At 60.1% G+C, this 22,217-nt stretch overlaps 1 protein-coding gene across 2 annotated transcripts; it reads right to left on the bottom strand.

The window, feature by feature from the left end:
• Nucleotides 1–957: 957 nt before the first annotated feature.
• Nucleotides 958–14,242, bottom strand: ARHGEF37 (Rho guanine nucleotide exchange factor 37). 2 transcript variants are annotated; one of them, XM_075442201.1, is made up of 14 exons: nucleotides 13,999–14,242; nucleotides 12,245–12,367; nucleotides 11,670–11,892; nucleotides 11,129–11,252; nucleotides 10,510–10,657; nucleotides 9,411–9,610; nucleotides 8,744–8,874; nucleotides 8,098–8,202; nucleotides 5,926–6,036; nucleotides 4,353–4,682; nucleotides 3,264–3,392; nucleotides 2,693–2,888; nucleotides 2,119–2,291; nucleotides 958–1,722 (listed from the first exon to the last, which is right to left on the bottom strand). In XM_075442201.1, the coding sequence occupies exons 2-14, from the start codon at nucleotides 12,325–12,327 to the stop codon at nucleotides 1,513–1,515; spliced, it is 2,163 nt and encodes a 720-aa protein (XP_075298316.1). In that variant the 5' UTR covers nucleotides 12,328–12,367; nucleotides 13,999–14,242; the 3' UTR covers nucleotides 958–1,512. The 2 variants fall into 2 exon arrangements, with proteins under 2 accessions (XP_075298316.1, XP_075298317.1); XM_075442202.1 differs by lacking the exon at nucleotides 12,245–12,367.
• Between the last annotated feature and the right edge of the window lie 7,975 nt (nucleotides 14,243–22,217).

Here is a 22,217-nt window from a genome sequence, read left to right on the forward strand (position 1 = left end):
TTCAGGTCAGCACTGACACACAGGCAGCACTGGCTGTGGCTGGAGGGAGCGAAAGGGGAGCTCTGGTTTCAGAGCACACAAAATCCAGAGTCCTGATGAGTGGGACGGAGAAAGCCCAACCGGTTTTATCAGCTGCCTGTCAAGCCCTGCGTGCACCAGGTCTCCTTCCAGTGGGCAGATCAGGGCACAGGCAGCAGCAGTTTCTCCGTTCTCCTTGTCCTGCGGTCACCTTTCACCCTCCGAAGGGTCCCAGGCACCCGCGGGCTGCGGAGCGGGACCTGCTCGAGCTGCTGACTCCTGCCGTCGCCTGTGCTGGCGGACTGCATCTGCGCCCTGCTGAGCTAGCAGGAAGGCGGCTCGGGAGGGAAACCCGACCTGACGCGATTTGATTAGGAACGGAAAAATCCAGAGGAGCCATCAGCGGCATGGCGGAGGTGTGAGCCCTGCCGCGGGCAAGCCCCGGAAAACACAGCTCCCGCACCGCGGCCCTCGTCCCCGCAGCCTCCCCGCCCCACGGAGCCCACCGGCCTTTCCCCGGGCTGGGAGCACCCCAGGCCCCGTCTCCAGCTGCAGTGCTGCCGGGCCCTCCCAGGCTCCGCACGGGTGGGCCTGCACGAGGCCGCACGCCCCAGCCTCCCCGCAGGTCAGGTCCCGGCCCCACGGGCGCAGGAGAGGGTGAGCCCGCAGGCAGCTCCACCGGGGCCCACGCGCGGGAGGCACGACGCGCGCAGCGGAAGCGCTGCCCCGGCTCCCAGACCGAGCCCCGGCCCCGGCGCAGCTCGGCTCCCCCCAGAGCCGCGCCCGGCGCCCGCCGAGCCGCTAGGCGGCGCCCGGCCCGCCACTGCCATCTCGCGGCCGCCGCTCCGGGCTGCCGCCGCCGCCGCGCGGGGGGCGAGACCATCGGCGCGGAGCGGGGGGGGGGCCACCCGCACGCGCGGGGCAGCGCCGCACGCCGGGGCCGGAGCAGATGGCGTGGCCCGGGTCTGTGGGCCCCGCTGTGGGGGCCGGGGTCGGCGGAGGGCCCCGCCGCGGCACCCAGCCGGTGAGGAGCGGGGAGCCCGGCGGCCGGGGCTGCTCCGGCTTGGTTCCCCGCAGAGCCTCCCCCCAGGAGCCCGGATGCGCCACGCCGGGCCGAAATCTCCCTCTGCCGCCTGGTCCGGAGCGGCTGGCGACAGTGCGGCCTCCTCACCCCCACGGGCGCTCTCGCCGCCGCCGAGGATTCCAGCAGATCCCTGGGTGACTGCGGCCACCTGCCTTCACTCCCTCGCACTCCTTCCCGTTGCGCGAACACGCGTGGGACACGGCACCCTCGCGCCTGCCCATCGAATCGTGGCCCCCGGCTGCCGCCCCTCGCACCCGCATCCCGCGGGCCGTATTCTGTCAGCTGCTTCCCTCCGCCTCCCCGGCCCGGGCCGCCGCGGCTGCCCCCTCCCGCGTCTCCGGTCCTGGGGTGCCAAGCCAACGGCGCTCACCCGACGAAGATTCTGCCTGCGGGTGCCGGACTGGCCATGCTCACACCGGCAAGCTCCAGCCCGCGGGCTCCTGCGCAGGGACGGTCACTAGGTAGCTGGAGGGCACGTAGCCTCTCTGGCCGTTCACATCCACCAGGCTCCACTCCTTGCTCCCCTTCTTGTCGTGCGGCTCCAGCACCACCACAGGCTGCCCTGCCTGGAGGCTGACCTCCTGCGGACTCCTGGCTGCGAAGGAGAAGCCAGCGACCACCTGCGAAAGGCAGGGGAAGGAGGGGGGAAGCCCTTGCTGGAGGCGAGACTCAAAGCGGGGAAGGACATATGTGGCAGGGCAGGACCTAGAGGGGACATGGAGGCTGCTTCCAGGAGGGCAGCACAGTCCTGCCGTCGATGAAGGGACACTGGGGACCCACCAAGCACAGTTCTCTTGCTCTGTCCACCCCAGGTCCCAGCAAGGCAGAGACCAGCATCGCCAGGCACTTGGCCGGGGACGGTGACGCTCCCCTGCTAGGCACATGGCTGCACGTGCATGACCGCGTGTGTGCTGGAAAAGCAGGTCCACCTTCCCACCCACACACTGCACACACAGGGACCAGCATGGAGCTGGTGGGGTTGCTAGGAATGCCCTGGGGGTGTCCCCCGCTCTCACCTGGAAAGCTGGAGCAAAGGCGGCCACCTGGACCTTGGGAGCTTCAGGCGATGCATATGAACATCGCCTTCTCTCTGTGACGCTCTCCGGGGCTGGCAACTGCATCCCGAGCTGCTGGCTTTGTTCTGGACAAAAGGGCTGGAGCTTTCCGGCAGGCACAAACCCTCGGGGACCTGGAGGACACACACACACAGGTCATGGGGCCCTGCTGCCTGGCACGTGTAGGACTGGTTGGAGGAGAGAGGAATGACAACTTGGCTGTTGCCTGGCATGGCACAGCAGCCCTGTTTGAACTGGTCCATCACTAGGGGATATCCAGCAGCAAAACCCCTCAAAAAGGAGCTTGAAGTGTTTCTGTGTGTATGGGGTTCTCCTTTCCCAGCCGTGATAAGCCGCAAGTGCTCCCACATGTGGAAACCTGAACTACGAGTGCAGCTGGCAGAGCAGAGGTGGGTTAGGGCTGAGCAAACTGGACGACCCGGGAGGCAACGGCCTGCTGTTTCACCCAAGGTGAGGAAGTGGTTCGTGTTTGGTTTCTGACCCGGGTGCTGAGGCGGGGTAGTGCTCACAGTACCTCCAGCATCCACCAGCCATCTGCTTGTGTTGCCCTTGGTGTCCACGCTTTGCAGCAGAGCTACAATCTGTCCCCTTTGCAAGGTCAGGTCCAAGTCTTTGCTGCCACTGATGTTGCTTGTCACTTGGTAAAGTTTGTCTGGGCCGTGCTTGCTCACAAGGGAAAGGACCTTCCGCTCTTCGGCAGGGTTCAGAGGCTGGTGGGGAGCAAGAGAGACAGGAGCGCGTGATGAGACAGGCGGGAGACTGAGGGCCTCCACGTACATGTGCTCTCCTTTCCACAGGATCACGTCCCAGTGAGAGGTTAGAGGAGAAACTACTTCACACTATCTGCTCTGCCTCATGGTTTGGAGACGAGTGTCCAGAACCAGAAAAGCTGAGACTATTTCACCCCCGTTTATTCCCAGTCAGCCAGCTGCTTTCAGGGGCTTGGGGGAAATACTGTGGCTGTGGCAACCCCCCGTGCCACTTTCTGAGCCAACCTCCCCCCCCAAGGAGATGTTCTGCGCTGGGAAGCCGCAATCCTACCTCTTCACCCAGCTGGCCTGAGACACCCCCTTCCCAGCTCCTACCTGTGTCACAGGGCTCAGCGTGACCGTCTCAAAGGTCTGGCAGAAGGCACGGAGCTGAGCGCCAGACTGCTGCAAGGTGTCTTCCACCATCTTCCAGAAACCTGGCAGAGGCATGCAGCCGTGGGGCATCTGTGAACACAGACCCTGAGATCAGCGAGGACCCCGGGGAGGGGTAGAGCTGTGGGTAGGGTCCAAAGGAAAGGAGCAGGAAGAAAAGAGGTGAGAAAGCAAGAGAACAGACCTTGTCACTAAAGATGTGCATTGCATCTGGGATGTGGTTCCCTTTGGCAAGGAGAGCTGCTGCTGTCTGGCTTTGAGCCACCTGCCCCAGGCAGGGCAGTTGCACGCAGGGGTCCTGGGCTGTACCCAGCCCACTGCAGCAGTCCCTGTGTCCTGCTGTCCTGCCCCAAGCCAACAGCCCGTCCCATCTGACCAAAAAGGGACTCGTGGATGTAGCCCCAGGGTAGATGTCTGCAGCGTAAGCATCCCAGACTGAGCAAGGGGAGTCCCCCCTGATGACTAGGTACGTACAGACAGTGCTTGAGAAGATGCCTTCACGTGGCTACGTCTTGTTCTCACGTTGGTCACGGGTCAGGTCGGGGCTGCACTCTACCCCAGGGCTCTGGATGGCCTGACACACCACGTCTGCAAACGTTAGGCTCAGAGAGCGCTGCACAGTGTGGAGTCCTGGGAGGTATCTCCCAGGGGATGGAGATTCAAGGGAAGGGACGCTTGTTCCTCAGGCCAGGAGCCATCCTCCTCCTTGCCTTCCCAGCACAGAGCTCCGGGACCTCAGCGTTAACAGTGATCTCTCAGGCAGCACGTCAATAAATTACCAGTGGTGCCCTCAAAGAGAGAGCAGAACGGTTCCTGGCAGTGAAGAAGAGACGGTTTGGCTTTCCCCGGCCAGAAGGGAGGAGAGATCATTGACAAATGCTAGACAGGGAGCTGTGTGGCTGCAAGGGCAGGCTTGGGCTGCAGCAAGCCTCCAGCGCCCTGACATCCAAGCGATGTCTCAAGCCTGAAGAAGGCAGGTCTGGCTCAGCATGCGCGCCGGTTTCAGCACACGTGCCAAGGGGTCACTCTCACCTGCTCAAGCTCGTTTTCTGCCTGGTGCAGGACCTGAGCAGCCAAGTCCTGTTGCAGGGCACTGAGGGAGCACAGTATCTGCCCCAGGAGCTGCAGAGCTGCCTGGTTGAACTGCGGGAGCTCGGCCACGAGCAGGGCGTTGATGGCAAGGTAGGTGTTCATGGCTGCCTCCTCGTCGTACGTCACGCTGCCCATCTCGCTCTTCCGCTCCTGGATCTCCTCATAGTCCAGCAGCTTGTCCAGGCGCTTCTTGACCAGCTGTTGCGGCCCCACCAGCATGTCTGAGAGGCTGCAGAGGGGCTGGCAGACCAGCCTGTCCAGCCGTCGCTTCTGTGGAGCGAGAGGACCCAAATCTCCATGTGAGCCCCCCCGACAGGCCCAGCTGTCTGTATGGGGCACTGTCTTATGCAGGATAAAAGGCTGTTGAGGGGCTTGTGTGGAGTGGGGAGCATCTGCGGCATGCTTCCCTGAAGGCACGTAGGATGCTAGCCAAAGCAAGCCTTTGGTACAGAGCAGTCATGCACACCACGATTCAAAACTCATGCTCCGTGAAAATGATCGCGTAGGACCCTCACGCGCAAAGTCCCATGGGCCGAGGCCCAAGGCGGGTGCTGCAGTGACTGTCCCATGCAGGTGATACTGTCCCAGTTTGACGGAGGCCCTCAGCCCAGGGTCTGTGTGGTTGTTCCTCATAGCCACCCTCTCTCCCGGTGCTGGTGCTCCCTGGGGATGCCGGCATCTTGCTGTGGGGTTCAGGCTGCCCTGCTACACTCTGCACTACTCTGAAAACCTCCCTGACCGGATCCACGGTGGCAGCCACCACCCAGGAGGGACTCCTGGAGAACCGGGCAGGGGTGGTGGAAGGAGACAGACGGGGGGCTCTTGGGCTCCCAGAGGCGAGTACAGATGCCCACAAGGTGTGGATAGGTTGGATTGAGGTTTTGGTGGCAAACAGCTCATGTGAGTCAAATAGCCTGGTTTCCTACCATCTTGTGCCCTGCTGCAGCCCTGCCTGCACGGCTGGCCATGAACATGTCGGGGCCCTGAAGGTACAAACAGCCTTTAACAGCCCAGACCTGCCTCAGCTGGGGCTTCCACCCACACCCTTGCCCACATCCCTTTTAAGGGCCTTCAGCTGCTACCTATGTATTGCTGTGGGTGAGATGGTTTCTGACTCTGTCTCCTGGATGGACCTCGGACCTCTGCTGTAGGCAGCTCAGCTCCTGGACAGACCCCTCAGATGGATGTTGCACCTTGTCTCTAGCCCAGAATGGACTTTAGATCTGTGTTGTAGCCATGTATCTGGCCCTGTCTCCTTTTCTTTCCTGGATGGACCCTGGAGCTGGTTCTTCACTTCATGTGTCTGGGAGTGCTGATGGACTCTGTTATCTGCTCCTTCGTGTTCAGACCCCAGGGGACTGTGCTTGTTTATGAGGATGCTGCCAGCTCTGGGGTCCCGCTCAGCTCTTAGCTGCCCTGCCCTGGAGCCAGCCTCAGCAGTACCCTGGCAGAGGGTGTGGGAGCAATGCTTGCCTGTGACCCTGGAGGAGACATACAGGGAAGGAGCACTTACAAACTCTGGGAAAACAGTACAATGAAGGTATTCTGCGAAGTGGCGGTACTGCTGGGCAGGTCCCTCGTCGATCTGCAGCTCGCACTTGTGTGGGGTGGGCAACAGGAATGCCTGAAAGGGAGAAGGCTGTCAGACCTGATGTGCAGAAGCTGCCCAACGCTAGCTAACCCATCTGTAACCCACCCCTGTGTTCCCAAATACACACAAATATTCCTGCCTGGGTGCTCTGTGGTAGCAGCCCACTGGGACTGATGCTCTGGACTATCCTTGTCAGCAGGCCAGGGAGCTCACTTAGGTGTTAACAAACCTCTCCCCCTGAGCAGGTGTTATGCACCAGCTTGCAAAAGCACCCCTACCCCAGCAAAGTGGCCAGGGCTGCCCTGGGGCCCCAGGCAGCCTGCCCCAGCTTGATATTGTCTGGTGCTTTGGCGCTTAGGTTTGGTGCTCCAGTAGTTCCTTGGAGCTTCTCACATCTGTGTACAAAAGTCTTCCCTCGCCTCTGTGTGGAGTGTGAGACCGGTGGGAAAGGAAAACAGGGAGAGATCGTTCAGGTGAGACCCTCTTCTGCTTTGAGAGGCTTTTGGTCTAATCTTAACTCTGTGGGCAGCATCCTCCCTCCTGCCTGGAGACAGGCTTTGATCCACAACCTCTAGCCCCAGAGAGGGGCACGCTGAGCTTCCAGAGCCCTAGCCTGCTGTTGGTGCTGAGGGAAGCCTGGCCTCTGGCTCCTTCTGGGCTTGGCCTCCCTGTCCCTTGGAGCACTGCTCCTGCAGTCAGTTCTGGAGCAGCAGGAGCAGTTCTGTTTGATTCTCATCAGCCATGGCTGCCACGGGCCTCTCCGAGTGCCCTGATCTACGTTGTGAATCCTGGGGCTTTGCCTGTGGTCATGTTTAGGAGACCTTTCCTTTGTAGTCCTCCTTGCCATGGGAGGGACTGGAGATGGAAATGTAAAAGGGAAAATGAAGGGACCCTTTGAGCAGAAGGCAGCAGCTCTGAGATGTGTCATTTTCCTCAACCCTGTGGGAGTTTTTACACAAGCAGAGGTGGCTGTGATGATCTTGTATGCACTGAGATTTGCCTCTCTGTGTGGTGGGGGCACTGGTACAGAGAGATGCACAGGAGGGAACTGCCAGCCAGCACGAAGAGAGGCCAGGCTGTCTCTGCCCTAGGAGAACATGCCTTCATGAGCTCCTCAGGATGTCTTTGAGAAGCTTTCAGAGGGGAAGAGATGGGGCATGCATGCAGCCCCACCTTCCCCCACCAGCAGCTCCTCTGAAGCTGCATCCAAGCCCCAGCAGACTTTTAACAGCTTGTTGTCTAGGCTGCCCGGCCTATTTGCAGACACTTGATACCCTGGCTGAAGCCAAGAAGCCAACTTGCAGAGATGCAGCTCACGGAGCCACAGTGCCAGGCAGGTCCTCACGAGCACCTGATGTCCCAAGGAACGGTCATATCCTGTCCCCCTAGCCAATGCCACATCTCAGTGATTGCCATTGTCATGTTTTCTGTTCTAATCTGATTTCAGCCACTCTTGACACTACAGGGAGTCTTTCTGACCCGTTTTCCTCCTGCTCAATCCTATATGGGGAGCCCTTGTCACTGTTTTCCTGACAAGGTTCTTCCAGTCCTTGAATTGCTGCTTTCTGAACCCTCTGTCATTTTCTGAGACTTCACTGATAATACAGTGACTGGAGATTTCAAGTTTTGCCATTGCTCATACTTTCATTTCCCTCAGATGCCCCAAGGGATTTCCATGAGAAGATCACAGCAGCTACTCAGCTGGGTCATCTCAGAAGGGAAGTTTGTCTCTCTGATTCGGGAACAATTCTGTCTTGTAACTGTTATGCAAGAATTCCCAGGCTGCACAACACTTCACCTTCTCAGCTATTTAATGCCTTGAAATAATGATCATTTTAAGGACCAATCTATCTCAAATGACACCCAGCTCAGACTGTGTCAACAAAGGCCTGACTTTGTTTTAAGCTCTGCTGGACCTGAGCGATTCCTGCATGTTGTGAAAGCCCCTGGCTTGCATTTTTAGCGGAGATGAAAGTCGCTGAACATCCCCAACTGACATTGATTTCCACAGGGCTTGAAAGCATTCTGCAACCCCAGGAAACAGGTCCTGAGGCCTGGATGTGGCCAACCTGCTGCAAGTTATCAGGGTTTTACCTCTAAGTGGCCCAGGTAGGATGCCACGTTCTCCTTCAGCGCAGCCACGCTAGATACCACGCACTGGAACTTCTCCTCCAGGTTGTCGTACTCCCTGTCCTCCGTCTGCAAGGTAAGGGGCAGCTTATCCCCGGCACGGGCAGACCAGGCAATGCCTTGGGCAGGGGTGATGCCCCTCACTGGGTGCTAACATAAAAAGCAGCCAGGCACCCCCAGTTCTGGGGACAGGCAGGGAAGACCCTGAGAGGCTCCAGGAATCTGGAAAGGGGCAAGATCTGGGGTGCCTGGGATGCGTGCAGAAACAGGGCTTTCAGCATCATTGTGGTGCTAGGGAATGCTGGGGTGTCCTTACTTTTGCTGGGGTACCTGAGGGTCCTTTGGGGGCCACAGCACTCCCCTGCAGTGCTCTGAGGCAGGGAGCATGGTGTGTACCCGCACCCCTCTTACCGCACTGGCCACTGGGACTGGGGACCAGGAGCCGCCCTTGGGCTGCTTGGGAACGGGACCATGGCTCATGAGACAGCATGGAACACACTGCGTCAGCTCTGCTCTCCCCATCCCCTGGCAAGTGTCTCAGGAGGCAGTGGAGAGCCCCAGAAACCACCCTGGGAGTGGATCCACAGGTGGTGGGGTGCGGGCTGCCCACCTTGGCCACAATGCCGGCTTCGTGCATGAAGAGCCGGCTCAGCCGTGAGGTCTTCTTGGCGATGGAGTGAGTGTTGAGGCGTGCGAAGCGGTCCCGCAGTGTCAGGTGCTCAGCCTTATTGTATTTGGTTGCTGCCTCGGGTCAGGGTGCACCAGGTGGGAGGAAAAAAAATCAGAGGAGGAAACTTCAGGGCAATATCCTCAGCAGCCTGAGTGGGTAATGGAGCGAGGCCCCCAGCTGACAAGTCGTGATCAACAGGATAAGCACAACCCACATGAAAGAAGGGCAGTCAAGGGAGGGGGGGGAGTACTAAGAAAAAACAAAAAGAAGAGCAAGCTCCTGTTTGTGGGGGGCCTGGTTTCTCCTATCCCAAGGGTAGGACTGATCCTCTCTGTTCCCCAGCTCCAGGAATGCAGACGGACTGGTTTTGTACTCAGCCCTCCCATGCCACCCTGCTCCTACAGCCTTCAGGTCTTGCCTAGAGTGGCATTTGCAGGACCAGAGCAGTGCCGGGAGCTGCCCGCACAGGTCTGCGGCTCCACCAGGCAGGACGGGTAGAGGGCAGGAGAGCTTTGAACTGATTTAAGTGGGAATTAGCGCAACACCAAGGGGAGATGACTGGGGTTGGGATGGGACTTCACAGACGCCGTGCCCCCTGCCCACCCACCTACTTCTCTGCGCCGTTTGTACTCATTGATGTTGGCGTTGACCTGGGCCATGGCGTGGACAGCTGCCTGCAGGGCTGGGTAGGCGCTGGCACTGGCAGGGGTGTTCTCCAGGATCTTCCCCAGCAGCAGCGGGTATTTGGTGACCCTCTGCACTGGCATCACCAGGAAGAAGCTGAGGTCTGATGCGCCCGTGTGAGGCCTGTCAGAGAGGAGAGTTGTTCAAGGTCACCGTGGGGGGCTACCCTCCTACCCTGCTGCTCCTCCCAGCTTCTCTGCAAGCATTCTGGGGAGAAAGCAGCCCCTCTCCAGCTGCAGGGGAGCTTTGCTGCCTCAGACCCCCAGGGTAGCTGTGCCCAGTAGCCTTGAGGGGCTTCTGGCTGTGAACCCCTGCGTCCCACCAGCTGCGACGCCTCCCCTTGGGGAGCGCAGGCAGAGGGACGCTGTCTCTGCCAGCCCCGAGGCTCTGCCAGCCCCGGAGGCAGTGCCAGCCCCGGGCAGGCGCCTGTCTCCCCGAACAGTGCTGCGCTTGTCTAGCTAGGAAGCACAGGATCGGCACTTGCTCGGGGGTAATGGGGAGGCAGGGTGCAGGCAGGGCTCCCCTTCTACCCGCGTGCAAGCCATTGCTCGTTAGGGAATCGCATTGCCTGTGCCATGAAACAGAGAGCAGCAAATCCCAGCAGCTCCTCTGCTGCCACTCCTGCTTCTCCTGGCTCCAACAGCATTTGTGACCCCCCAACAATTCAGGAGGGGTTCAGCAGGTCTCTCGGAGCCAGCCTTTCTCTCTGGTCAAGCTGAGGAACTTGTGCCCTTTATGGCTTGTGAGCAATGCGAGGGTGTGCAGCAGGCAGGAGCTCTGGGTGCCACCCCATCCCTTGCTTTGGTGTCCACCATAAAAGACCACCAACCCATAGCGCTGCTTTGGCAAGTGGCCCCAAGGAAGCAGGACAGGCTGCCAGGCAATGCTACAAAGGTGGTGGCCGTGACGTTTCACTCAGCCTGGTGGCACATACCCTTGCAGGCAGCTTGTCCCAAGAAATAGGCAAGGCTAGTAGGTAAAACATTGAGAGGGAGGTGGTGGCCTCAGCTGAAGGTACCTACACTGCTGCGTTCAGGGTCTCCAAGATCTCCTCCTGCAGCCTGGGGTCCTTGCGGTAGCTCTCTACCAGCAGGAGGGCATGCTCATAGCTGGCACAGTAGATCTTGTAGACGGTCTCCATCTCCTCCTTGAACTCCTGGAACAGGGCACCTGGGGATGGAGAGTCCTTTCCTGCAGCCTCAGAAAAGGCAGAGGTTTCTCTCCAGCCTGCCAGTAGGGTGAAGCTCACAGAGTGGTGCCAGCCAAATGCACCAGGGCAGAGCTCTGCACCCCCAGGCACCGCTGCTAGGTTGGGCCTGACGCTGCCCTCCCCTCACGCTCTGCAGGCCACGGGTGAGCGTGGGTGGCTGCCCAGGGACGGCAGCGCGCAGGCAGCGGTGGTCCCTGCGGTGCAGAATTGGGCGAGGGGCAGGAGCCGTTGGGGCAGGTGGGCTGTGGCTGTGTGGGGGCACAGCAGCGGTCCCTGCAGCACAGAGCTGGGCGAGGGACAGGAGACATCAGGGTAGGGAGGCTGCGGCTGTGTGGGGGCACAGCAGCAGTCCCTGCGGCACAGAGCCGGGCAGCGGCAGCGCAGGTGCCTGGCTGCCTGCACGGGTGAGCTCCAGGCACTGCCCCACTTACTGATGCAGAGCAGCTGCTCGCGCTCCTGGGTGGCCGTGGCCTCAAGCCTCTTCAGGAACCGTTTGGAGACGTGGAGGATGTCATCGGTGTTAGAGAAGAGTCCTTCCAGGTCAAGATCAGGCAGCTGAAGAGAACAAATATGATCCAGGTTCAGCCACAGAGGTGGACTCTGCGTCCTGGAGGCACTCATGCCCTTCCGAGCACTCGTGTCCTTCCAGCTGCCCCACATGACATCCAAGGAGCTGGAGCAATGCTCCGCTACAGGAAGCATTGGAGATGCTGAGAGCTGGCTGTGCTCCCAAGCAGGGCAATGAGACCTTTTCACATTACAGACATAGGGTTAAGGCCGTAGGACAGCTGTAGTCAGTCAGACCCAAAGCCTGTCCAGCCCAGGACCTCGGCTTATGGGGTGGGGGGCCCCAGGAAGGTGGATGGTGAGCATGTGGTGACCTCCCTGCAATGATCTGGGTATCTTGAAGCTCTCAACAGGTTCACCCCACAGTCCCCAGACTCCGGGCGGGGGGATGATACCCCCTCTCACCTTCTTCTTCTGGAGGTGTGCCCGGATGTCTGACACACAGAGCTGGATGTTGTGGACATAGCTGGCCTCGGTGGTGATGAGCTCCTCCACGGCCAGCCGCTGGCTGAGCTCCATCCTCTCACAGGACGTCACCTCCTCATAGATGGCCTCTTCGGGCTCGGCCACATCCTCGGCATCCGGCTCTGTCCCGCGGGCGCTCGCCATCTCGGTGGGGCGTGGTGCTCTGCGGGGGGTGTCAGGGGATTAGGGACAGGCCGCGGCAAGGGCAGCCCCAGGATCAGCACTGCGGTGCCCACCCCGACTTGGTGCCCAGGTCCCCTGCCCTGTGCCAGGGCACCCCGTGACATGTCCCCAGGATGCACGCTTCCCAGGGAACACTCAAGCCACCTGCATTTACAAGCAAAGGGTGGATGACATTCCAAAACCCTAAAACCATAAAGTGCTGCGGGCTGGCTGCGGAGGGCAGACACCCGCGTGTGGCAGGCAGGGTCTTGCCACACACGCGTGCCCAAGCTCCAGCAACCACATGCAGGGCCAGGGTGCAGGCAAAGGGAGCCCCAGCTTCAGGCACTCACCTGGCACCGGGTCTGCGCAAGGGCTGGTCCCCGAAAGCAGAGCGGGGTTTGCCTGGCAGGGCTAGCTGTCCCCTCCCTGCCATGGCTGTCAGCGCCTGGCACCTTGCCTCGCCTTCAAGAGTCCTATTCAAAGCACAGAGTGTTTTTGCAGTGCTTGAACAAGAGGCATTTCTGTGGCAGGGAGAGATGATCTAAAAGTGATGAGAGTGGGGGGAGCAGAGGGCAAAGCCGTGGGCACCTCTGCCAGCTACACTGGCAGCCCCAGTGCAGTGTCCGTACCCTGCCCAGCACAGCCCGCTGCTCTCTGCCTGTGGAGAGCATGAAAAATCGGAGCTGACTCATGCCGTTTCCCTCACTGGGAACGTCCTCTACTCTACCTGATGCCGAGGAGGACAGAGCAGTTCTCAAAGCATCACAGATAGTGCTCGGTCCCAGGCAGGAGGCCTTGAGGGAGACAGGGCACAGCCCACGCCAGTGCAGCACACAGCTTGGCCGGGTCCAGAACCCGGCCAGGGGGAAGGATGCTGCCAGGGAGCCTGCCTGCTGAGGCAGAGGAGGAGGTGAAGAGCAAAGGCAGGGCGAAGGTGGCTTGGCAGGACAAAAGCGAGACGGTACAAGCAGCAGCACAGGGAGGGCAGCTCTGCTTCTGCCCTCCACCCCCTGCCAGCCAGTGCCAACCTCCGCACCCGACCGTTGGACTGACGGCGTCGGGCCAGGAGCATGCTTTGGCGGCTGCAGCGCTGGGCAGCAGCAGTGGGGAGAGGGGCTGGCAGGACAGCGTGACCCTCCGCTGGGGAATGAACAAGGTGACAGGCGGGTGACACAGCCACGAGCACCGGGCAGGGTCAGTGTCCCCTCCTGGCACACGGCCACTGCTGTGCTGGAGGAGAGCTGGGCTTGGCACAGCAAGCAAATGCTGTGAGAAGGTATGGGACCTCCTGCCTTACAGAGGCACATTACCCTGCCAGTCGTCATCCCTGCCCTCTGCGGGTCTGGCTGCTGCCCTTGTCTGCGGCATGTTCTCGGCTATGAGACGTGGGGAGCAGGAGACACTTTCCTGAACCCCTCTGGGTGTCTCAGAGGTGTCCAGGCAGAAGGACACCCACCAAGGGCTGTTGGACAAGCTCAGTGTCCTCTGTCTGGGGGCCAGCAAAATACTCAGTAGAAGGGCTGCAGCAGAGGCAGCTGGAAATCCCCCGAGCCCTGGAGAAATGCAGCCTTGCAGCTCGGGGGCATGCAGGCACTGGGGTGTCACCGGTCCCTGTGCCAGCATCCCCCAGTGCAGGCAGCTGCTTGGGGGGTTGCCCCCAAGCTAGGGAAACCTCTTTCCCTCCCCTCACCCCCCTGGCCTGAAGCATCAGAGGAACAAGGAGGGTGTGCAGAACTGAAAAGAAGCATTTCTGGGCAGCGTTGGACCAGGCAGAGAGAGCAGGAGCAGCTTTTATTTCCCTGCTCTCCTCCCAGGCAACTGCCTGCCTTGAACATGTCACTGTCGCCTGGGTGGCTCCGAGCATCCCTGTCCATAAAGCGGGGGCCAGGCAGCGTCCGCAGCCAGCACGCAGAGACCCGCACATGGGGGATGCCGGGGGGCTGCTGGCATGCTGAGGGGGGCTGGCTCCGGGCTCACAGCTCCCACCCCACGCCCCGGGGGACAGGGTCCGGCACGGCCGTGCCATCCCCCTGCTCCCCACCCTGCTCTGGCCCCAGTGTCACCTCCGCGCCCCGAAACCCGCTGCCCCGGCCCCAGCTCTTACCTGCGGAGGAAGCAGGGGCTGGCGCCGGGGAGCTTTGCCCGGCTGCGGCCGCTCTGCTGCTGCCTGCGGGAGGTTAATGATAAACCCGCTGCGGCGCAGCCGGGGTGTCACGGCCAGCGTGGGCAGCGGGGGCCCGCTCACGGCGCATGGTGACGGCACCCACGCACCTGCCACCGCTGAGCTCGGGCCCTGCCATCCCGCCCGCCGCAGGGCTCGGTGCGGGGACGCAGGCCGGCTGCGCGGTCAGATGAGCTGCGACGCACTCCCTGCGCAAGCCCGGCCGCGGCGGGGAGGATGGCAGCGGGCCAGGCAGGCAGCCGGGCTGGCAGCCGGCGTTCGCCGCCTCCGCCGGCAGCTAAACCCGCCCGGGAGATGAGCTGGGGAAAGCGAGCTGGGGGAGTCCCCGCTGTGGCAGTGCAGGGGGGTCTCAGCTGCAAAGGCGGCTGGTCCTTGAGCACAGTAGCTGCGTCTGCACTAGCCCCCGGCATCGCAGCCGCAGCCCCCCCTTTCCCCTTGTCCATCCTCAGACCGTGGTGCCGCACAGCCGGCGGCACAGCAGCCCCCGGCATCCTGGTGACCAGGCTCTGGCTGGGGACCGAGGGACACACCAGCTTTCTCCTGCTGTAAACAAACACAGACAAGTCCTCTGTGTCTCTGCATGTCCTCGCCACGGCTCCGGTGTGTTGCTTCCTCGGCACTAGCTAGGGGAGCCCGGCTGGCACCCCAGTGCTCCCACAGCCCATCCATGAACGCACAGGCTTCCCCCCGTGTTATCCCGCAGGCAGGCATGCCCCCGGCCGCACACCCCTTAGCTCCGCAGTCACTTCCCAGCTGCTCGGCCACGGAAAAGGGTTAAAGCAAACAGAAACAAAAATACATACCCGAGGAAGTGGTTGCACAGATTGGGCCATTGGGAGCTAGCAGCTATTTGGTGTGAAGTTGTTTGTTCGCTCGTGAGGTGTTTGCGTCCTTATGAACATGCTACTGAGCGAAGAGGGTGATGTGCAGCCAGCTCCCGCAGCCGGGAGCCCGTCATCGGGCTGGCCGCAGGGACGGGACGGGACAGGATGGCAGCAGCTGGGTGTTTCCAGGCTGACCCGCAGTGTCCAAAAAGCGCGACAGTATAAAGGACTCTGAGTCTCTCGGTGACTCACGCAGGTCACAGGCAGTGTCTGTGTCTAGAGTCAAACCTCCCCACAGACCAGGACGAGCTCTCCGGCACAGTCCTTCCCTCTGGGTCCATTTCGGAGGTGCGAGCCAGTCCCCCCCAGCTAAGGTGCAGGGGCTGACATGGGCTGGCCAGGGCAGCACGGGGCCCACAGGCAGCTGCCCCGCTGGCTCCCACCCAGTGCCGGTGCCCGGAAGGCCAGCCTGCCCCGCTGCCTTCCCTGCCCACACACCATCCTGCCCGTGGACAGGCTGGGTGCAGCTCGTGGGGCTGTGACGGGGGCCCCAAGCCAAGACCATGAGATGGTCCTCCCTCGTCCCGGCGCCGGAGGGATGCTGCAGCACACAGGAGCGCTTGCGGATGGATAAGATGGGCAGCAACACGGCAGGAGGAGCCGAGGATGGGAAGAGGCAGAAGCATTGACGCCCAGGCGGGTCTTTGGGGGAGAAGCCAACGCACAGCGATGTCCCCTGGCTGGGGTCAGCCGGGATAAAGCCACCATGTGAGAGCAGTCCCAAGGCCACCCCACGCCGTACGGGCTTAGGGAGAGACACGTGGCCATGGGAGCATCCCGCACATGGCTGGGTGGCAAGGGCTTTACCTGGCTGTGGCCTTGGGGACACAGGTGTTGTCCTTCCTCCCTTGCAGGTGGCAGCAGGGATTCAGCCCTCGCACAGGCGCTTGCTGAAGCAGCAGAACACCTGGCTGGGAGGCCTTTGGGCTGGCCTCACGGTGATACCAGGGTTCCCCTGCTTCATCCTTGGGCAGCTGCTCCTGCTGCTGCATCCAGCGAAGCCATTGCCCCTTGAGGCATGCCACCACCACTATGCTCCCATCAGCATCTCGCAGCCGATCACGCTAGGGCAGGAACCACGCAGCGCTGCCCCTCGGACAGCGTCCTTGCCCCGCTGGGGCCGGCGCGGCAGGGCGGCATCCCCGGCCGTCTGCTCCGCCCTGGCCGGCTCATGCCGTAGGCGTTGCCTCGGACATATTTTCCATTCCAGTCCAGTTTTTCAGGCGCTGCGTAACCTGGCCCCGGTGAGTTCCTCGCCAGGCGCCTCCTTCCCCTGGTGCAAGCTGTTTCCTTCCTGCCACGCCGCCAGCCTCTCGCTCCCGGGGCTGGGGCTGCTGCGGCTCAGGGATGGGGAGCAGTGTCACCACGCTGCCACCGCTCCAGGGCTCCCCAGGGAGGGGTGAGAGCGGGCTGGCCGGCCTGGCCCAGCTCTCCTGCAAGGGAAAAGCCCACAGGTGCCAGCTGGTTGAGCGCGATGTTTTGTGTCCCAGGGCGAGGCCTTGTGCTCAGGTTAAGCCAAGCCAGAGGGTCCTGGTGGGGTCGACTGCCCCCTGTCACCCTCGACATTGGCACCCTCGTAGGCAGCCAGCACTCCCACCCTGCAAACACAAAACCTGGCAAGCGGTGGCAGGGTGTCGGACCGTGTGTGGGTCCGCGCATGGGACCCCACAGCCGCTCGGAGGGCAGCAGGGAGGCAGTGCTGCCTGCTCCCGCAGCAGAGCCAGGTTTGTGTAACCTCACTGCACAACTGTTTTTACGGGATGCTTCTTGCAGAGCAAGGGTGAGCCACCTCCCCACCCAGCCCTCTCCATACCGACTGCCGCAGCAGGACCGTTCTGCCAGCCCTCTTCTGGCAGTATTTTAGAAGAAACCAAACCCCAGGCTGCTGATGGTCCAAGGTTCCCCCGTGACACAGCCATGTATGATGACTACAGGCCCAGTCCAGAGTCTGGAGAAACCTCTGCTTGATGGGCTCCAGCTCAAAATAGCCGTCATAGTAAAAGTGTTGACAAGAGGGAGGCAGGTTTGCAGGGCCGGAGGCCGTCAGCTCTCGGCAGCAAGAGCCCAGCTCAGGCAGGAGCACGCTGCTGCCCAGCGTGTATGCAGCAGCATCCGGGGACATGATGCCCTCTCAGCCAAGAAGGTGATTATTGCCCCCCTACATCTCACCCCAAACTTCTGCTGGCTCCTGGAAAGCCATTTGCTGTCTACAGGGATTTTCCCAGCTACTCAAAACCTGAAAGCACAGGCTGTTGGGATGAAAGCTGAAGCCATCAGGGGGCTCTGTGGGAGCACACCAGATAAGCCTGGAGTTAGACAGGGCTTGCTCAGAAAATAAACACGACTTCCAGCCATACAAAGCACAGCAGTTCAGGCTGTGCCTAATAACAGCAGGCGGGGCTTCCTCTCCGAGCAGAAGGTTTGCACAGGAAAGTTACATTTCCTCTATTTAATCTTTTCCATTATTACTGTTCTTTGGATTTCTTTCCCGTCTTGAAAGCACTCCATGACCACATGCCGTTATCAGCCATTCATGGTGGAAACAAAAACATGGGGAAAAAAAATAGCAGCTCAAGAATGTGCTTGCAGGTGCGTCCTAATCACAAAACTTCCTCCCACACTGCAGGTCTCGGAAGTGGACTTTGCCTCCAACACCATTGCTTGTGCGTGCTGTGGAAAGCAGGGGAATTCGAACCAAGATGCTAGGGAAAGGAGGAAAAAGCTTGTGAAATGAAAGGTCTTCATTCTGCTGAGCTGGCCATCAGCGTGGGCAGCTCCTGAAGAACCACATAGATGTCATTCCTTTCTCTTCCTTCTTGCCTTCCCAGCTAACATAACCCATGCTCAAATCCTCTGTGGGAGAGAAGGAGGGCTGTGCGTACCTGCTCAGGGTCATCCCGTCCGTGTACCTGGCCAGGGCTATGCCAAGGGCCTGCTTCTGAGCTGGTGGAAACTGCATCAGCACCAGTGGTCTGGAAGGAGCTGCAGGCTCCAGCCTCATGGCTGGGGATCACCGCCTGCAGCACGAGGCAGAGCACAGCTGAAAAATATGCAGATAAAATTTGATCCAAGTGGAATAAATTAAGAGTCAGGTCTTCATTTCTAGGAGGGTTATTTATGGGCCTTAGGCAGACCTCTTCAGTGGAGGAGACTTCAGCCCCTCTTGGCCTCTCTGAGGCTATAGCAGGTCAAGTGTCCTGTATCCACATTTTAGTGCTTGAAGCTTCATGTCCACCAGCCTCTGTGGTCCTTCCTTCTCCACACCGAGTCCCTGATGCCTTGCATTGCTTTTCCTAGCCTAAGATCTCCACCTCTCTTCCGGGGCTGGTGATGAGCCAGCTGATGGTGAGGATAGCTCAAGGAGAAAGCCAGACGCTGGTTTGGGGGCACTGAATGCCAAGGTACCTGTCTTTCTGCCCAAGCAGCAGTGCCTGCTTTCTCGGGACCATTCGGAGCAGTGCTCTACTGGGAGCCCTCTGCCCATTTAAGTTGGGCAGAGAGGAACCTGATGAGGTTCAACAAAGGCAAATGCAGGGTCCTGCACCTGGGGAGGAACAACCCCATGCATCAGTACAGGCTTGGGGTGGACCTGCTGGAGAGCAGCTCTGTGGAGAGGGACCTGGGTGTCCTGGTGGACGACAAGTTGACCATGAGCCAGCAGTGTGCCCTGGCTGCCAAGAAGGCCAATGGGATCCTGGGGTGCATCAAGAAGAGTGTGGCCAGCAGGTTGAGGGAGGTTCTCCTTCCCCTCTACACTGCCCTGGTGAGGCCTCATCTCGAGTACTGTGTCCAGTTCTGGGCTCCCCAGTTCAAGAAAGATGAGGAGCTACTGGAGAGAGTCCAGCGGAGGGCTACAAGGATGGTGAGGGGACTGGAACATCTCCCCTATGAGGAGAGGCTGGGGGAGCTGGGCTTGTTCAGCCTGAAGAAGAGAAGGCTGTGAGGGGACCTAATAAATGCTTATAAATATCTGAAGGGTGGGTGTCAGGAGGATGGGGCCAAGCTCTTTTCAGTGGTGCCCAGTGACAGGACAAGGGGCAATGGGCACAAACTGAGGTACAGGAAGTTCCGTCTGAACATGAGGAAGAACTTCTTCCCTCTGAGGGTGATGGAGCACTGGAACAGGCTGCACAGGGAGGTTGTGGAGTCTCCTTCTCTGGAGATATTCAAGACCCGCCTGGACAAGGTCCTGTGCAGCCTGCTGTAGGTGACCCTGCTTCAGCAGGAGGGTTGGACTAGATGACCCACAGAGGTCCCTTGCAACCCCTACCATTCTGTGATTCTGTGATTCTGTGATCTCTTGCTCAACAAACCAAGCAGTGCTGATATTTATTCTCTTCTTCCTCTCGTTAATGCAGGGATGCTGGTGGCTGCTTTTCTTCCTGGTATCTCAGCTGGTGAAGGGTAACAGTTTGCTGAAGAGCAGAACTACCTGGTTAACAAACAGGTTATTTTGTAAGGGCTGTGGTCTGCAAGGTCTCCCATTCCTGCCCATCAAGGACGCGGACACTGAGCCCTTCCTGGGGGCTGGTGTCTCCAAACCTATGAGCAGGACTTAGTCCCTGGCCCAGCCTCGAAAGCCATGGTGGAGCAGCACACAGAGGTGTGCACGGTCCATGGTCACCTGGGCAGGGGTGCCAGGAAGGGATGGGGGGTGTCTGCAGCATCTCGCAGCTCTGGGAGGAAGGACGAACAGCTCCAGGCCAGCCCAACCCCAGCTGGGGCCACTGACACAGCATTGCAGGGCAGTGCCAGCGACAGTGCGTTGCCTGAAGCATCCCACACGGCAGGCGTGCCTTCCCACCGAGCACCTTCCGCCTGGAGCGAGGAGGCAACGAAATGTGAGAAAGGGAAGAAGAGTTTAGAAAATTCTGATGGTGTATGCTGACTAGTCTTTTCCACTGATCGCACCAACATCTTCTCCCTGACGGCTTTGTACAGTTTCTGCTCCTGACGAATCATCACAACCACCCACACGCGGAGCTGGAGATCCACATGACCACCACCTCCTCCCAGCAGCACCCCACGCTTGCTCCCTGGGCCGCCCACATGCCCAGGCACCTGGCTACGCCGGACACCACCCCAGGGGCAGCTGCTCTCCCATGCAAAGCGAAGGCGCAAGAAGATAAGCAGAGGTGCTTCTCCTCGATGTTCACCTTCTCCTCTGGGATCGGGTACCTCTGGAGTCCCACAAGCACCCGCTCCTCCAGGTGAATTCCAGCAAGAGTAGTAACTCTGGAGTCACTGCGATAGCTGCTGCCTGCACGGGAAACATTGCAGGAGCTGACTTCTCTTGCTCAAGAGAGAAATGAAGAGTGGGAGGGAGGCAAGAGCAGCCCTTTGAAGCTGCCAAGCCCATCCATGTGCAAGCTCTCCATCTCTTGTTCCACTGACGCAACCGGGAGTGCCTCTGCCATGACGGGGCTTGTGCCTCCACCACAGGCAAGCATAACAGCTGCTCCTTGAGAGGGATCAGTGCATGCTCGTTTCACTACTGAAGGCAGGAATCCAGCCCAGGAATATTAGCTGATGTGCTGTGTCTCACAGCATAGCAAGGACTCCTGAAGAAGCAAAGACCTTGCAGTAGGCCAGCAGCTCCATGCACTGCTGGGAAGGAGGGTCAGGGTGGGCAGCCACCCAGCTTTGTGCAGTGGGCTGGGGAAGCTCATGGCCAAGAGCCATTTCAGGGGGGCAGCCTAATTCCTGGGGTCCCCCTTCATTTCGTGAGCAGATAAACAGCCGAGCAGGGGCAAACGGGCATCTCCACGGGAAGCTGCAGAGAGCTGGGGTGGTCAGCTGCCAGGCACTAACGGAGTTCCAACCACGGATCCCTGGCAGGACAGTGCTGGTGGGGCTGCCCCATGCCAAGGCTGGGAGGACAGAGAGATGTGGCCGGACAAACCTAGACAGGGTGAAAAGAGGCTGTGGTGGAAGGAGAGGCCCAGGGGTCCCTGGAGCCCCAGAAGCAGCTGCAAGGCTCCAGGACCAGCTCATGATGTTGCCCGCATGTCCTCCTCTACCCGCCTCCTCGCATCTTGGCAAGGAGGGTGTGTTACTGGCGAGGAGTTTGTTGTGGAAAAAGCCCAGCAGCTAATACCGTGGAATATAAACGATGGCCAGGAGTCCCACGTGCTGGTGGCACTGAGGTCTGGCAGCTGAGAGGAGAGTCTCCCACTGAGCTGGGGAACCACATACCCAGGCCCCAGGGCCCTGTACAGCTCAGCCCTCCCCGTACCTGTTGGGTTATCCCGGCTCCGGCAACCTGGGGCTTCCTGCCAAAGCACCGTTGCCCAGCTGGGTGTGCTCTGCCCATCAATCACTTCAGCTGAAAGCAGAGCTCCCCTGCACGTCAGCAGCCATTTCTTCACCTCCTTCCCTCCAGCCACAAGATGACTGCAGAGTCAGGAGAATGTCTCCATTATTAATGGGTGTAGATGAGACGCCAGCTCTTCCACCCACCTTGACTCACCAGGCTACGCCCCAGCTGCAGGTCTCCTCCCAGGGCCATGGTGACGGAGAGCTGCCAGCCTTTACACCTACCAGTTAGAGGCCTCTCTGCCAAGCCTTGGGTCCTGCTCTCAGCCAAGGGGGTTCACAGGGCCATCCAGCAAGGATGCAGGGAAGGAGACCTGGTTCATGCGGTCTGCTGGGGTGTCCAGTGAGATGTCTGGTCAGTCCTCCCACCATAGGCCCTTGGGGACACGGTGCTGTATGGGATGAAGAGAGGAAATATCTGCTACACAGATCAGTCATTACAGCAGGAAACGAAGGACTAAAGTGAAGGGTCACTTTTCACAGCAGAGGGATGGTACCCATGGAGAACCACCGAGTGTGTCCAGAAATGCTCTGAAAAAGTGCAGGGGTAGCAAAGTGACCACGTTGGCCAACAGCACTGAGCTTTTCAGAGGAAAGCAGACAAGGGCAGGCTGCGAGGAGCTGCCGGGCCCCTCTGACTGAGCAATGGGATGGTAGGGCGGGCAAGGAAACTCCACACAGGCAAAGGCAGAGCAGGCACACAGAAACCAGTCCTAACGATGATAGCCCAGTGACAGGCTCTGACCAGTGCGTCTCGTCCCAGGAAGGAGATCTTTGGAGCAGCGCTGAATGATGTTTGCAAAATGTCTGGGGCAGAGAAAGCAGAAAATTGAGTGTTGAAAGTGAGTAGGAAAGAAACAGGATGAGAAAGGAAACACTGCCGCTGCATAAGCTGGAGACGTGCCCACGCTCAGGAGGCTGCGTGTGGGTCTGGCTCTCCCC

Source organism: Opisthocomus hoazin, chromosome 23 (assembly GCF_030867145.1).
Source record: "Opisthocomus hoazin isolate bOpiHoa1 chromosome 23, bOpiHoa1.hap1, whole genome shotgun sequence".
Taxonomy (NCBI): domain Eukaryota; kingdom Metazoa; phylum Chordata; class Aves; order Opisthocomiformes; family Opisthocomidae; genus Opisthocomus; species Opisthocomus hoazin.

Excerpts from the sequence above, each read along its gene's own strand:
- ARHGEF37 (XM_075442201.1), bottom strand. The coding sequence starts at position 12,327 with ATGGCAGGGAGGGGACAGCTAGCCCTGCCAGGCAAACCCCGCTCTGCT. Across the intron at positions 6,037-8,097 it reads CCTACCTGGGCCACTTAGAG|GCATTCCTGTTGCCCACCCC; the intron begins GTAAAACCCTGA and ends TCTCCCTTTCAG. Across the intron at positions 3,393-4,352 it reads CAGAAAACGAGCTTGAGCAG|ATGCCCCACGGCTGCATGCC; the intron begins GTGAGAGTGACC and ends CTGTGTTCACAG.